The sequence below is a fragment of the Euleptes europaea genome, chromosome 10, assembly GCF_029931775.1.
Source record: "Euleptes europaea isolate rEulEur1 chromosome 10, rEulEur1.hap1, whole genome shotgun sequence".
NCBI lineage: Eukaryota > Metazoa > Chordata > Lepidosauria > Squamata > Sphaerodactylidae > Euleptes > Euleptes europaea.
This window is the reverse complement of record NC_079321.1, coordinates 29370995-29387602: the sequence shown is the minus strand read 5'-3', so window position 1 is coordinate 29387602 and position 16608 is coordinate 29370995. Positions and strand designations below refer to the sequence as shown.

The window sequence follows — 16608 nt, the reverse complement described above, 5'->3', positions numbered from 1 at the left end:
TTTCCCAGATGTTTACCCTCCCAGGGATACCTTTAGGCACCAACATGTTCACGTAAGGTGTAACATGAGTACAAACAAGTCACTTTAAGATAAATCTCTCATACATATGAGAGTATGAATACTACACAGTATTAAATAGATCAAAAGAGGGTAATGGATTGGTGATGCAACTTGGTCTGATCCAGCGTGCTTTTCTAATGTTCTTATGACTTCTTTGGATCCCAGTTGTTACGTGCTTTGAACATTGTTATGTTTTTTAAATCTCTCTCTAAAGCAAAAGGCCAGTCTTGGTTCTTCAGAATGATGCCCTCTACTCCCAGAGGCGACCCTATACCAGTGAGGATGAAGCCTGGAAATCCTTTCTTGAAAACCCTCTTACAGCGGCCACTAAAGCCATGATGAGCATCAACGGGGATGAAGACAGTGCTGCTGCTCTTGGACTGCTGTACGACTACTATAAGGTAGCTCCTAGGCACGTTTGAAGAAGCTGGAGCACACTTTGGTTTGCCTGTGTCCTCTAAGAAAGGAAAAGACCAGGCTTTTTCTGCTCCACTGGAGAACTTGACCCAGCTGCTTTTTTGTAGTGGCTATAAATAGTGTAATGGGAACTTCTGGTTACCAGCTCAAAGTAAAAACAAAATTGTATCAGATAATTGTTTTGCAGGTTATGATTAAGCAAACTGTTCTGGAATAATGTGCAACAGGTCAAGGTGCTGCTTTTTAATGTGTTGCAGTGAGAACAGTGTGTGTGTGTGAAATTATGGAAATATTTCCATTGCCCTAGTAGAACCTCATGGGCTTGGGATGAAGTCCTGTGGTACCTTTACGAAGTATTTGCAGCTTATCATCTGATAACCCAGAAGCGTTATCTCTGGTGACACCAGGCACTGTCCTAGTATTGGTAGGGTTGCCAACCTCCAGTTGGTGGCTGGAGATCTCCCGCTATTACAGCTGATCTCCAGGTGACAGAGATCAGTTCACCTGGAGAAAATGGCTGCTTTGGAAGGTGGACTGTATGGCATTATACCCAATTAAAGTCCCTCTCCAAATCCTGCCCTCCTCAGGCTCCATCCCCAAAATCTCCAGGTATTTCCCAACTTGGAGCTGGAAACCTTAAGTATTGGGTTTCAGTCTTCAAGGTAATAGTCAGTAGGGGATATGCTTGTCACATAAACTTTTCTGTGCCTGAACTCCAGTGCCTTTCCCTAGGAGGTGGTCACCTGGGTGCTGAGCACCTAACTTCTTAGGTTTCCTTCACCCACCACTCACGGGTTAGTTTTGGAATTTTTCCTCATTCTGAGGCAGTGGTCCCCAACCTTTTTGAGCCTGTGGGCACCTTTGGAATTCTGGCAGAGTGTGGTGGGCGCAACCAGGTGATGCCAGCCATAAAACGACAGAGCGTGGGATTATGCAGAATTCTGTAGCTCTTCAGCATTCCAGGTAGAAGCTCTATTTAACAGGATGTTTGGACTCGGGAAGCATTTAGCAACTATTGTTACAGAATTTGGACGATTTGTCCCTGTCCATCTCAGAGGCTCACCCCTATGTGCAAGCCACAGCTAGGTAGCTAGGTAGGGTTTCCAGGCCCCTCTTTGCCACTGGTGGGAGGTTTTTTGGGCGGAGCCTGAGGAGGGCGGAGTTTGGGGAGGGGAGGGACTTCAATGCCATAGAGTCCAATTGACAAAGTGGCCATTTTCTCCAGGGGAACTGATCTCTGTCGGCTGGAGATCAGTTGTAATAGCAGGAGATCTCCAGCTAGTACCTGGAGGTTGGCGGCCCTATAAATAGGAGTGCACGGATGCCCTGTTAAAACTTCTCTTGCTCAGTTTAGCCAGGAGGAGGTTAAAGAGTCCTTTTGCCTCCCCCAAAATCAAATTCTGTGGCATATTTTTTCAGTGTTCCCTAACTTGTCTCTGTCTTGCCTGCTGCTCCATTGGAGATATGTAAAGAAAAATAATTTTCTTCTAATATAATTTCTTCTAAATGGGATTCAATTTACTGTTCTTGTGTCTCCTATGTTCAGGTTCCCCGTGAAAGGAGAACACCGGCAGTGAAACCAGACGCAGATCACTCTGAGCAGGATCATGGCAAAAGGTTCGATATTCACATTTGCAGCACTTAAAAAAACCCTACCCTACTTTGCATTTTCTTATACAAGGGGAACGAGTGTAATTAAGTCATGATCTCATTAAATTGCCCCCAGATTGCTATAGTCCCTGGTGCCTCCATGGCTTGCATCTGTGGCAGCGTGAGCAGAGCTGTGTTTCATAAACAGCAACTTTCCCACTTCCTGCTGCAGTCTTCTGTGACCCCCAAATTTGTGCTCTTGGGAATCAGTGGACCCCCAGGAACACGATAAGGGTCAGAGTGGAAGGCTACGTGAATGGGGGATAATCGGCAAAAGATGGCCCTCCCCGTCTTCCACAAGCAGACATTCCTAGCACATGTGTAAGGGAGGGGGAGGTAGAATCCAAGCCTGTAGATATAACTTGTACATATTTTGGCTAGTGTTACTTGTTCTTCTCCTAGTGTTCATGGCAGGCAGATCATAATAAATGGGTGGGAGTATACCCTTAGAGCAGGGGTGGGGAACGTCAGGCCCGGGGGCCGTTTAAGGCCTGCGAAATCATTTGGTCTGGCCCTTCGTGGGTCCTGGCAGATCTCTAGCTCAGAAGGATCTAAGACTGGCGATCCGCACCCTCCCGTGGACAGGAATAGCCTCTATTCAAGGCAGATGTGTGTTTGTTTTACCGAGAAAAGGAACCTTCCCCCCACTTGCAGAAGAGTCGTTAGCTATGGAGCTGCTAGGACCGCCCAAGAAACCATGTTAACCCTTTCCCACCCGGGCCGTGGAGATACGCAAATTTTTAAGTTGATAATTTTGTATGGCCCGTGAATGATGTTATAAATATCCAAATGGCCCTTGGCGGAAAAAAGGTTCCCCACCCCTGCCTTAGAGGAAGGCCTTTGTGTCCTCAGGAAGAGGAACTCCAGGCAGTCTCAGCATAAGAAATAATATATTGGAGGCATCACGAAGGGGCAGAGTGCATTTCAGGCTAGGCTATGTTCTACATAATAGAATTCTGAGAGCGAACACTCTCGGCTTGCTCCCCTTCTTATGCTGTGTCTAGATCCACCCTTTCTATTTTACCCCGCCCTTGAACCCTGATCCCTCCCCTTTTTCGCTGCCATCACCTCTGCTTTTCCTCTTCTAGCGGGAAGGGCTCAGTGACAGTTTTTAAGTTGCCTAAGATTTCAAAAGGGTCTCATGAGACTTCTGTTGGCTTTCGTTGTCTAGGCAATACAAAATGGTACTCAAGATATCGTACCCATTGTAGTCTTGTGAGATCTTGGCACTTGAATTCTTTTTTCTTGAATTCCCCAAAGCCCCTTTTTAACTTTAAGCTTTGTCTGCAGACAGGGGGGTTCTCCTATTGCTGTTCTCTTTTGATTACCATTTGGAGTAACCAGAACGAGTCTCTTGCACACAGAAGATGACAGGGAAACTCTGGGTATTACTTCAGGTAATGACTTCTAGCTCAAGGCGCAATCTGATCAAATTGTTTCTATGTTTCCACAAGGAACAGCATGCCAAGCATGACGGAACAGTCGCTCATATCTACTGGCGAAAACCGAGTTCAAGTCTTGAAAAACATGCCTTTGAATATTGTCCTTCCGCACACTTCCCAAATGGCTGTTGACAAGAGGGGTCACCTGACAACTCCAGACACAACTGTCACAGTATCGGTGGCATCCATGCCGACCCATTCGATCAAGACGGAAACACAGTCACACAGCTTCACTGTCGGCATTCCTCCGGCTGTCTATCACCCTGAGGTGCCTGAACGGGTGGTGGTTTTAGACAGGAGCCTCAACCCTGACCAGTTCAGTTCCAGCTCCCAGCCTCAGAATTCCCAGCGGCGTACTCCAGATTCCACTTTCCCAGAGCCTTTTAAAGAAGGAGTGCAAGAGGTACAGCAACAGCCAGAACCATTTGCTTATCATCTCTGGGTAGATTGATGGCACTGTGCACTTTCCGTAACTCAGTGGGACCAAAGGAAAGCTATGAGACATGGTATCAGGCACAGAACTGGGTTTCCTTTCATGTGGTAGTTTTATTTTTTAACAGCAACTTTCACAGATGCCTCAAAGTGTGTCAATAGTGGAGAGCCAGCGTGGTATAGTGGTTACAGGTGGTGGTTTGGAGCGGTGGATTCTGATCTGGAGAACCGGGTTTGATTCCCCACTCCTCCACATGAGCGGCGGATGATAATCTGGTGAACTGGATTTGTTTCCCCACTCCTACACACAAAGCCAGCTGGGTGACTTTGGGCAAGTCACAGCTCTCTTAGAGCTCTCTCAGCCTCACCCACCTCACAGGGTGTCTGTTGTGGGGAGGGGAAGGGAAGGCAATTGTAAGCCGGTTTGAGTCTCCCTTAAGTGGTAGAGGAAGTCAGCATATAAAAACCAACTCTTCTTTTTCTTATATATTTCAAAGACAGTGGATTTGCCGAATAAGATTTTACCATGACAGGCAGATTTTATGTAAAATAGTATAATCTGCAGAATAAAAGTTCCATAAATTTGGTTAATTTCATTGCTTGGTACAGAATTGGAGTTACCTTTATTTTGGCTCTCTCTTTTTGTTAAATGCAAAGCACCCGCAGCTTTGCATACAAATACCTTTCACATCTCCCACACTGATTTTTATGCATGCAGTCTGCCACATGGATATCAAGTTCCTATTTAATTCTTATATAAACCTGAAATCCCAATCCAATGGATTAGAAATAGAAGATTTTCTCAGAAAGGCCTAAGGGTGTAAAGTACTAAATTTAAAACAAAAGCTGTTCCCGGACAATACAAGATCACCACCCAAAGTGGAGGGGTAATCTTTCAGGAGACGGCTTCTTCAGCTTCCAGTGTGTCGTAATAAGAGACCTTGAAAGTATTTTTGTTTTGCTTTTGCTCATAATAAGTCTCTATTCTCTCCACAGAGAATGAAGTGGCAGCGTTTAAATGCAAAACAAAACGTAGATTTCTGGGCATTTTATTCAGATGTCAACATGGGAAGTTAAGATTTCCCCTCCCCCTTTTATAGACTCTTATTTTCCTGAAAAAAATTCAAATACCACACTATTATCAGTAATTATCACCGCATAAAACTGAAATGCGAGTTCTTTTGCGTATGGTTTTGCGTAAGATCGCTTCCTGCATTCTGGACCTGCTATTTGAGTCTTGGCAGAATGTGCTGTCTTATTTGTTTTTAAAACAAATGGACTGGCATTAAGAGAGAAAGCCCTGGCTAAGAACCTGCTTCTTTGATATTAGCAGTGGGCTTTAGGTTGTCTGTTAACGGATGTTGGTGACGTTTATGTGAAAGAGTGCCGTACGTGGGCTACCTAGTTCTCGGCTCACTCCCAATCTGTTTAGGTAGGCCTGTTTTAATGCCAGTCTTGGTGCGTGGGGATTGCAAATAGTTTAGTCATGATAAATTCCAGATTAAAGCATTACTTTGCCTTTTTTTTTTGGATCTTTGTTTTTCTGTGGCTGAAACAATTATTGATACTTCCCAGGTTTTCTTTCCTGCCGAGCTGAATCTCCGGATGGCCAGCATAAATTCTGAAGACTATGTGTTTGAAAGCATTGCTGGGTAATTTTTGACCAATCCTATCCTTCAAATCCAGCTCTCCCGAAACAATCGATGTACAACTCTAGTTCACTTGAATGTAGGCCTGCTCTTTCCAGAGGACTGAGATTTTCCAAGTAAAATGTGTGAATGATGGTCATTTGAGTTCGATTCAACTTGGAAACATTCTGTTGATCATCTGGGTTTGCCAAGAGATTCAGTTGAATTGGCTGGATGAAACCTAATGGGACTTCTTTTTCAGGCTTCTTATTGTTGGTCTGGCATCCAAAACCAGCCTATTAATTGTTACAGAGGTGTGTGGTACATATACAAGGCTCATAGGGGAGCTAGATATTGAGTTGTAATTGCTCAGTTCTGCCTGTCAGGGTAAGGGTTAGGGTTGCCAACTCCAGGTTGGGAAATCCCTGGACATTTGAGAGTGGTGCTTGGGGTGGGCAGAGTTTGTGAATGGGAAGGAGCTCAGCAGGAATGTGATGCCACAGAGCATACCCTCCAAAGCTGCCATTTCATCCAGGGGAACTGTATTTTGGTGATCAATGGTAACTCCAGGAGAGTGTCAACCCCTGCCTAGAGGTTGCCAGCCCTAGCAAAAGTTAACAATAGGCAATGTGTCACCCAAGCCACCTCCTACAGTTCGCCATCTGAACCCCACACAGATCTTGATTCCAAGGGCTTGCCATCTTATTAAGTGCTTCAGCCTCCCACTTCCGAAGCAGAGATGTAGAAAAGGAGCTCTTTAATACGCTCTTCCCCAGTATGGATGCCCACAGAGGCCTAGCATACCTTTCTCCCATGTGAAGTCAAGATGTGGTAAATGGGAATGAACTGGGGTGCATAATAAGATGCCTGTGCTAAAAGTCTTCTCACTTAACTGGTAAGGTAGGGGTTAAAGAGACCCATCAGCAAAGATGGGAGCAAGTCCATGGGTGAACTCTATTCAATTAAGTAGTTGGCAACTGGAGTTTGGAACAAGTGAATATGACATCTTTCTGAGCTTTCATCTTATGCACAGGAGTACAAAATCCAAAGCATTGTAAGTGCACTGGAATCCCTTGATAAAATAAGCTGCTTTCCCCTCTTCTTTGAAATTTCAAATATAGTTGTGCAGAATACATAGAAGGTGTGGATACCTGTGGTATGGACTAGCCAGAAAACACAAGGGACAGTACAGTAACACTTTTTTTGCTTGTGCACATAAGAATTTGGCATTGCATTGAAGCCCCTTCCTAGATCTCTGGGCAGATGTGATTTTTAGAACACTTTGTGTCCCTCTTCGAGTCATCACTGTATCTATCTGTGCATGGTGTCATGGACAGAGTACTGGCCTTGGACCAGGAAAACCTGGATTCAGATCCCTTCTTGGCCAGGTATTTTTAGGCAAGTTACTGTCTTGGTATAACCCATCTCACAGACTCCATATGAAGAGAGAAAGGCATATATCCCATGTGCACCTTCATGTGCCCCATATTGGAAAGATAAAATCAAATGTAATTAACAGCTAACTCCTTATCATATGTAAAGAGTATATTGCAAGCTGTGGTATAACACACTGGATCGGTAAGAAAGGGAAACATCTCTTTCTAAAGTCCACTTTGCAAGTTCTGAGTTTTTCCAAACAAGAAAAGAATAAGTGTGTTCCAAACAGGAAAAACATGATATAAAATGGTCATTACAAGAAAAAAAAAACTTTCTTACTCATCCAGTTGGTTGGATTTCCTAGCCTTAAATAAGGAGATACCAATAATTAAAAATGCATGAAGAAGTCTGCCAAAAGAGAAAGAGGAGGTAGGGGGTGCGCAGTCCCATTCCTCATCTGCCACATTGATTTCGGATGAATCTAGAAATAATTTAATTATAGATTTCCCCCTTTTTATTTTCAGGAACAACTTTGAATACACTCTGGAAGCTTCCAAATCGCTTCGGCAAAAGCCAGGGGATAATACAATGACTTACCTAAACAAGGGCCAGTTTTATCCAATAACGCTGAAGGAAATTAGCGGTGGTGAAGGAATCCATCAACCCATTAGCAAAGTTCGAGTGAGTTGTAACTCAAGAAAGTTTGTTCGAGGAAAGATGGGTGTCGTGTGTTCCTGAGGTGATCAGAAGATAGACAACTGTTGAACCACTTGCTAATTTCTGGTGGCCTACTTAGTGCCTGTCAATTGCTGGGATTATTGTGCAAAGAAAAGAAAAGAAAAAAGCAGGAGCTGATGAATTTTGGTCTGATCCAGCAACACACTTCCTGTGTTACATAAGAACATAAGAAAAGCCGTGCTGGATCAAACCAAAGCCCATCAAATCCAGCAGTCTGTTCGCACAGTGGCCAACCAGGTGCCTCTAGGAATTCCCAAGCAAGACAAGTGCAGCAGCATTATCTTGCCTGTGTTTCACGGCACCTAATATAACAGGCATGCTTCTCTGATCCTGGAGAGAATAGGTATGCATCTTGACTAGTATCCATTTTGACTAGTAGCCATGAATAGCCCTCTCTTCCATGAACATGTCCACTCCCTTCTTAAAGCCTTCCAGGTTGGCAGCCATTACCACATCCTGGTGTTTTCAAGTAAGCGTGAATAGTTCAGGCATAATTAAGTGGGGAGAAGAAGAGAGAAAATGTTTCAGGGTATGGCGGCAGAACCCCAAGTCTGCAACTGTTGTCTTAAAATAGCATATAGGATGTGCTGCAGGATAAACTGGACTCAGTGCTTCTAGGAATAAAAAAAGCTTTTCAAAATGGGGCAAAGATGGAGAGCGGAATAATGGCTTTTCTGTCATTGGGAACGTTTTTAAACTATTGACTTGGATGATTAACAGGTTTGGTATTGCATCCGTTATATAGTGTTTTTTTCTCCTGTACAGAACTTTTACAATTTTCTTCTTGTGACGGTCACAGTAGCCCTCTTATGTAGGCTGAGAAACAGACACTTGGCACATTCCTCCTTCTTTCGACTGATGTGCACACATAGGTGGATGCTTGGTACACATATGCAATTAGTCCAGTGACAGAGAACATGCTGTTTGCATGCCAAAGGTCCCAGGATCAGTCCATGGCATTTCCAGTTAAATGCAGAAGACAGATCTTAGAGAGTGCCTGCTAGTCAGACTAGATAGTACTCCATTAGGTGACCGAATAGACTCATAACAGTCTCAAGCAACTTCATGCAAACTTCATGAAGTTGAAAGTCCTCTGTCTGAGACCCCGGAGAGCCGCTGCCAGTCTGAGTAGACAGTGCTGACTTTGATGGACCACGGGTCTGATTCAGTATAAGGCAGCTTCATGTGTTCATGGCAGAGATTAATAGATGGTATCATAAACAATGATTGTGTTGCTTGGCTCCCTTGTCTGTTTTTTTTTAAAAGGGCAATAGACAACTGGCTAGAGAAGAAAAAACACCTGGTTGACAGCCTTCCCTTAAAACAGACTTCTCTTTCAGAAGTATCCTTGCCCCTGTCAGCTACAAAAAAGAAAGAAAGACATTGTTACTTCTGCACTACTACAGTTGATTACACTCAGAAAGCCAGCATTTTTTAGTGGTTAGAGCGTTGGTCCAGGATCTTGGGGGGGTGGGGGTGGTGCTGGTTCAACGTCCCATTCTGCTTTGCAAGCTTGCTGGGTCTCTCAGCTTGACCTACCCCACAGGTTGGTGAGGAGGATAAAATGGAGAAGAGAACAATGTTGTGAGCTGCTTTTGAGTCCCCATTGTGAAGGAAGAAGAAGAAAAAGAGCTGGTTTTTATATGCCGACATTCTCTACCTTTTAAGGAGTCTCAAACTGCCTTACAATCTCCTTCCTTTCCTCTCCCCACAACAGACACCTTATGAGATAGGTGGGGCTGAGAGAGCTCTAAGGGAACTGTGACTAGCCCAAGGTCACCCAGCTGGCATCATGTACAGGAGTGGGGAATCAAAGCCAGTTCTCCAGATTAGCGTCTGCCGCTCATGTGGAGGAGTGGGAAAACCAACCCAGTTCACCAGATCAGAGCCCACTGCTCTTAACCACTACACCACGCTGGCTCTCATAAGTGGGAGATAAGAGGATATAAATAAATATGCTGCAGCAAGGTGGCACCCTGCCTTGGGGTGGTAGAGTTTAAAGATTCTGTTAAAGAGCAGCATGTTAACCATTACTTACTAATTTTACTTTCATGGGACAGGAGCAGGGAGAGTCGCATAGTCTCTCTGTAAAAGAGAGCAGCTTTTGCTTAATGCAATTGGTGCTTTCGTGTTGGGGGCCAAAGGCTGCCCCTAATCTCTGGAAATGATTTTGGGTGTTGGTTTGAATGCCACTGTATCAAAGGGGAGCTTTTCTGGCTCTGATGTCCACGGCATTAGTTAGTAAGGAGCTGCAGCTGATTCAAGTGGTCCTTCTGATCTTGCAAGGCTCTCCTCTTGCTGTGGAGGGGTGCAAGCTGCAAGGGTAAATGGCAGTTTACTAATGAGGTGCAAGCCACTAGGGATTGTGCCTGTTGGCCCTCAGTATCACACTTCATCTCAAAATGGTTGGTAGTTAAGCCGCACGTGTAATCACCTTGACAATCCCTCCTCCCTCACATGAACATTCATGAAGCTGCCTTATACTGAATCAGACTGTCGGTCCATCAAGGTCAGTATTGTCTACACAGACTGGCAGCAGCTCTCCAGTGTTTCAGGCAGAAATCTTTCACCACCTGATCCCTTTAGCTGGAGAGGCCAGGGATTGAACCTGGGACATTCTGCAAGCCAAGCAGGATGTTCTACCTTTGAACCACAGCCCCTCCCTCTGCCACACTGCCTTTGCCAAAGACCCTCTGGCCTTTCTGTCCATTAAGCTTCTCTCTCTCTCTCTCTCTCCCTCCATGCCCTTCCTTTTGCCAAGAGTGTTATCATGGTTGTATTTGCCGAAGACAAAACAAGAGAGGATCAGCTCAGGCACTGGAAGTACTGGCACTCCAGGCAGCACACAGCCAAACAAAGGTGCATTGACATAGGTAAGAAGTGATCCAGTTGCAGAAGCCGAAGTTCCACTTGGCGGGCTGTGTTTCTCCGGGTTGGCCAACCCCGGGGGAGTCCATGGCTGCCTTCGGTCAGGTCTCCTCATGGTTTTGGTTCTTGTTTGACATTATTTTGGCTGAACAAGAAATATTGTTGCCCGTCCCAAAATCTGTGGGTTAGGGTGGGCTGTTGATCTAAACCAGAGTTTCCTAAACTTTCTGAGTCATGGAGCACTTTTCTGGAGATAAATTAGTCACGGAGCACTAATTTTTGCCTAGCGCCTATATACTAAACTGAACAACAGTAGTATTTTTCTTTCCAATCTCTTCACGGAGCACTAGGAGATGCTTCGCGGAGCACCCAAGTGCTCCTTGGAGCACAGTTTGGGAACCTCTGAAACTAACAGGATGCTTCTTCGATTAAGGTGCTAATTACTCAGAACTGGAAGGTTAGGACCCACAGTTGGTTACAGCCCTCATGCTACCCACATGTGTGTTGAGTAGAAATTGAGCATCACTGCCTTGAATCTAGAGCCGTGTTTGGGCCTTCTGCCATCAGTTTAGAGGAGCCCTTGTCTCCTGTGGGCCTTGCGGACTTTCTGAACAGCTGAGCTTTGGTTTATTTCCCTCAGATATCGGTGTATGGCCACTTGGCATGCCTGATTCTTAATTCCTAAATGAAAAATAGTGTTGTAAAAAGCAACTTGTGAATGAAAACAACAACACCAGGCTAAAGAATAGAATAATATATAATGAAAGAGACAAGAACCATACACAAAATACTACAATGTATAGCAATCTATATAGTGTCTAAACTTTGTCTACATGTATGCATAGACACTATATAGATTGCTATACATTGTAGTATTATATATTGTTCCATTCTTTAGCCTGGTGTTGTTTTCGTTCACATGATTCTTAATTCCTGCCATGGCAGGTGTTGGGCCCCCAGCTTGCCTTGAGGTCCTTTTTAACTCTTAATCCAAAATATATGTGGGAAATAGTTGTGGTTAGCCAGCGCTGTGAAGGCTTGGCCCTCTGCACATGTGCAAAGCGATTCCTGCTTTGTACTCGGATGCTTAAAGGTGAGCTTTGGTGTTGCGAAACAGGTTCTGGAAGTGTGGGGAGGCCCTGGCGTAAGTCATACGCCAAGCATGGCTGGGGCAGGGAGGTGAAAGTCAGCTTTGCAGATAGCCACTTGTCCATAGCCATGCTGTGACTGGATGGATTCCAGAGTTTGAAGGCTGGGTTGCACTCCCTGTCCTTTCCGCCTGTGAATAAAAGGGGGGATTAATTGCTTGGCACTTAAAGGCAAACACACATTCAAATCTTTGTTTATCATTGAAGGGTTTTTATGGAGGGCATATATCCTTGTTATGCTGGGTGACATTTCTCAAACAAAACCCCACAGGGCATGGCAAAAGTAGTTGTTGTGTCACCATTCTTGCTTGTAGCTTTTTGTTTCATTTCTTGATTTTTTTTTAAAGTAAATGCACTGTTTTTAGTTCTTTATTAAAGAGATCTCACAAGGACACTTTAGCAGCTTTCATTGTGGATTAAAACCAGAGGCTCTTTACTTCGGCTGTTACGGTGATCAACTGATTAACATGATGCTTTCCCCCCCTTTCTCTCCCTTATCTTATGGCCAGCTGATTACAAGGAAAGCTTCAACACCATCAGTAACATAGAGGAGATAGCGTACAATGCCATCTCCTTCACTTGGGACATCAACGATGAAGCTAAGGTAGGTGCCAGAACTTTTCTTTCCTGGCTTCTTTTGGGAAGTGAAGCAAGAATGGAGTGAGTTAAGGTGGCAGTGATCATATAATGAGATTGTTTTTGCTTTTGAATTCGGAAATAGCCACTGTAGAGGCTGCCAAAAAAGCCTTGTGCATAAAATTGTTTTTCAACATCTGAAGCTATGACTGTAGTTGGTCATGGCTGTTAAGGTTTTGTACACGTGTATTCCACATCAGGAAGTTCTTCAGGTGACTGAAATGCACTAGGTAAATGAGAATAGCTGAGACCTCTGGTGTGTTTTCTGAAGGCGTTGGTGGAGCAGTTCCAAAGAGGGGAACCATTTCTCTTAAACTCCTTGGCAGAAGGGGAGGTACAGCCTTGAGTCGGTACTGTCAGTGCTTGGTTGATGAGAGAGGCAAGAGGGTGACCTTTTCACTCCCTCTTTCTGCCTTTGTTGAGTTTGACCCAAGTGTGGTAGGGAGTAGGAAATAGGGTTGCCAACCCCCAGGTACTAGCTAGAGATCTCCTGCTATTACAACTGATCTCCAGGTGATAGAGATCAGTTCCCCTGGAGAAAACGGCCGCTTTGGCAATTGGACTCTATGGCATTGAAGTCCCTCCTGTCCCCAGACCCCACCCTCCTCAGACTCTGCCCCAAAACCTCCTGCCGGTGGTGAAGAGGGACCTGGCAACCCTAGTAGGAAATCACAGTAGGACCTTGCTGGAAAAAAGAACACAGCCAACGTCCTGAAATGGGATTCTATGTGGTAGCAAATGAATATTTAGAAACCTACAAGTGACTAGGTGCCTGTAGTACTATTCCAATTGAGGAGACTGTCTGGCAGGTTGTAGCTGTGTCAAAGTCTGAGCGCCTATAGAAACACCCAGCTTACAGCCCTCTAAGTTTAAACAGAGGTGTGTTTGCAGGCTAGAACTTGTAACCTTCTGCAAATGGTCCATCTCCTCTACCAAAGTGTCCTTGCTTTTTAGACTCACTGAGTCACCTTTTGAGTGTCTGTTTGCAATGCCGAGGTCAATGGGCCGAGCAACAGATTTAATATCGTTGGGACTTCCCCCCAAAAAATGTTATCTGAAGCACAAAGACAATTTCGGAGCCATCTTTCTCCCTAGCATTACTTCTGTTTCGTCTAGCTGCCGTTTCATACTACGAAGGCTGAAAACGTTGTTATGAGGGGTGTTTGGAACCCCTGCTTGAAGTGTGTTTTGAGTTCACCTTATTTCTCTCCCCCCTCCCCCCCACCTTTCGGCTTGAATGATTCCTTTCGGTGCTTCAGGGGATGTGAGAAAGACAAGGCCGTTGTACTTTCTTTGCTAGCGTACCTGACAGATGATCCAGGCAATAGCTCAGGAGGGAGGAAATGGAAGGCTTTCACAGTTGAATTTGGCAGTGGACTCTTTAAGGAAGGATTTGTGGGCAGAGGAGGAGGCGATTAGGGATGGGTAGAGGAAAGTGTTCCAAGCCTTTATTGCTAAATAAATATCCCGGTCTCAGCTATGTCCATGATGTGCTTATCCTTTCAGACTGAATGGCACTACGTTAGCATCTGATGCCTGACATGGCGTTACTTTGAAGCTGGTATCCATCACCAGCATTAGCCACTTGAGGGTCTAATGCATCGTGTTGATTCTGGAAATGACTTCTTGAGTCAGTCTAGCTCGCCTTGGGTACTCTTAAAATTGGGCATTCGTATGTGCCGTCTTATTGCAAAATGCCGACTCCTAGGGTGAAGGGTCCATGCTGACCTAGATGGATTGGGCTAACATCAGTCCCAGAGGAGATGAGCAGTTTGGGGCAAAGCAGCCAAGCACTTTGTCTTGAGATCATCCAACTAGCAGTGGCCGATTCAAGAAGAAAGCTGCCCTTTGTTCTGAGTGAACGAAATCTGTGGCATGGAAACCCTGCGCAAAAAGTAATATGCACAGGTGCAAAATTACTTCATTAATAGAAAGTGTACAAATATTTTTTACGAGATTGTTCAGTTTGCACATTTTGCATAGACACTGGAGGTTTTACAAAATAATAGAAGTGGTACTGGTAAAATGTGATTAGGATCAAGGACCAGGTAGCTACACGGCATTCAGAGGCTTCTGAAAGATGGTGGAATGCTCTTAAGAAAATCAGTTTAAAAAATGGCGGGGAAGGAGGAAGTGACTTAAGATGCCTGTCACGCGTCTTTAAATAGTTGCATGGGAGTATTGTAGGCCTGACTTCTAGAGGATTCAGATAAATACAGTTTCTGGAGATCCTCTGTTTTTAATGGCTTGTTTCTTATTCTGGACATCATTGTCCCAGAACACATCCTTTTCTCTTTCTTAGATCCTGATTTTTTAAAATCTTTTTTATTTATTGTGGTCTGGAAACACCCACCAATGAGAAAGATGTTAAAATGCGTTCTCGTAAGCAAATGTTCTGGAATACTGAAAATGCAATCCTTTGCAGAGTTACTCCAGTCTAAACCTGCTGATTTCAGTGGGCTTAGACAACAATGCCCGTGAATGCACAAGCAACTTACCTCGCAATTTAAACGTGTCCACTACTCAAGCATCCAACACGACTTAAAATTTCTGTTCCCACCGCGTCGCCTTCCTTCGCTGTATTAGATAAAATCCGTATGTTTTCCCCTCGCGGCAGCATTCACGCACCAGCTCAAAGGAGCATTGTGATTGGCTGAGGTGGTAGCCTGCTGCGCATGCCCACTCGGTGCTTGAAACAAGGACGGCGATTGGTCCAGCGTGGGCAGTTAGGCGGGGGGAGTGGATGGTGGGCTGGCAGCAGGAAGTGAAGACAGATTTTATGTTCGCACTTCATGCTCCGGGTGAGGAAAACGTTTAATTTCTATTAATTTGCCGTATAAGCGAATGCTCTTAACATGGAGAAATTGTGCTCTGGAGACATCTCCGAAATCCTTCGGAAGAGATGAAGTGCAAATATGCACTGAAACCCCGTAGAAATTGGAGCTGCAAACGCAAAGTGCGCACATGGTCAATAACTCTGCATAGGATTGCACTGTAAGGGTCCTGTTTAATCCCCTTTCTTCCTTTTTTTGAGGGAATATATTTGACAGTGGTTCTTGATCAGATTACTTGTAGACAGAGCAGCAATTCTTTCCCAGTACTCTGATCTTATCGGATAAAAGCTGAGCCAATTTCAACAATTTTATTGCATGGTTCATTTGACGTGTGTGTGTGTGTATTTTGTGACAAAGGCCTTGTGTGAAATGCCTCGTGGAATGGGTAAAGGAAAGAAGCTATAACTGCAAATCCAGTGCTTAAAGAGACATTCTTAAACAGCTGAATATAGTTCCAATTTTGTTAATATTGACTGAAGTGTTTGCATTAATGAACGTCCATCATAAGCAAGCATAGCACATAATTGAGCTTCAAAAGGATTACAAACTTCATTCTAGTCTAATTCTCACTGAGAAGGTAAACGTGGCTAGGCTATACCACATTAGACTATGCATAGTCTGTTTGCTCTGGATCTGCTGCTTTATAACTGCACAGTATTTCCAGCGCATGAGTCGGGGCCAGGAGGAAACGCGGGGGGGCGGGGAGTGGAAGGCTGCCCGATCCTTGCAGTACAGGAGCCACAGAGCCAGGAAGAAATGTGTGTGTGTGTGGGGGGGGGGGAATAGAGGAAGGCTGCACAATCCTTGCAGTGCAGGAGCTGCGGAGCCAGGAGGAAAGGTCATTCTCCCTGCTGACCTGGACCACTGGATGTAGAGGCAAGCACATCAGGGGGATCAATCTCCAAGGTCTGAAAACACTCCCTGTGAAACTGACCAAGAGGATGGGAAAATCAGCCTGGCTCCATTGGATCACTGAAGCCTGAAAGCACTCTCTGTGAAACTGACCAGGGGAGGCATGTGAGGGGAGGGTGGAAAATCAGAGAATGGGTGTGGGGAGACAAACCCAAAGCAAAACTATGCAGGACCACCTTTCGATTTGGGATCGAAGCAGACTTTACATTCATAGCAAAACAGCATCCTGAAACTGCAGGATAAGTGTGAAGTGGCAGCGAAGTGACTTCTGAAGGTCAGAAAAATCATGCATAATTCCAGCAAAGCCCCGAAGTAGTCCAGTGGTGATCTCAAAGCTAACTACCCATGCATAAATGGTCTGTAGGTGGAGGCCTTCATGACTGAATCCTTCTCCATATTTAAAAAAACTGCACGTGGGAGAATAAATCTCAGGCAGAAGGTTAGACTAGAACTTTTCTTTTGGCAT

General features: G+C 44.8%; 1 protein-coding gene across 3 annotated transcripts in view; it reads left to right on the top strand.

Annotated features, from left to right (window-relative positions):
• The window catches only part of GRHL1 (grainyhead like transcription factor 1), a 65848-nt gene that overhangs the window by 13003 nt on the left and 36237 nt on the right, over window positions 1-16608 (top strand). For 2 of the 3 annotated variants that reach the window (XM_056856321.1, XM_056856319.1), the window contains exons 2-8: window positions 275-461; window positions 2024-2094; window positions 3582-3972; window positions 5577-5653; window positions 7531-7687; window positions 10506-10617; window positions 12270-12364. In XM_056856321.1, coding sequence (XP_056712299.1) covers window positions 275-461; window positions 2024-2094; window positions 3582-3972; window positions 5577-5653; window positions 7531-7687; window positions 10506-10617; window positions 12270-12364 — 1090 coding nt within the window. The remainder of the gene's footprint in view (window positions 1-274; window positions 462-2023; window positions 2095-3581; window positions 3973-5576; window positions 5654-7530; window positions 7688-10505; window positions 10618-12269; window positions 12365-16608) is intronic. The other variant, XM_056856320.1, reaches the window with a different exon arrangement.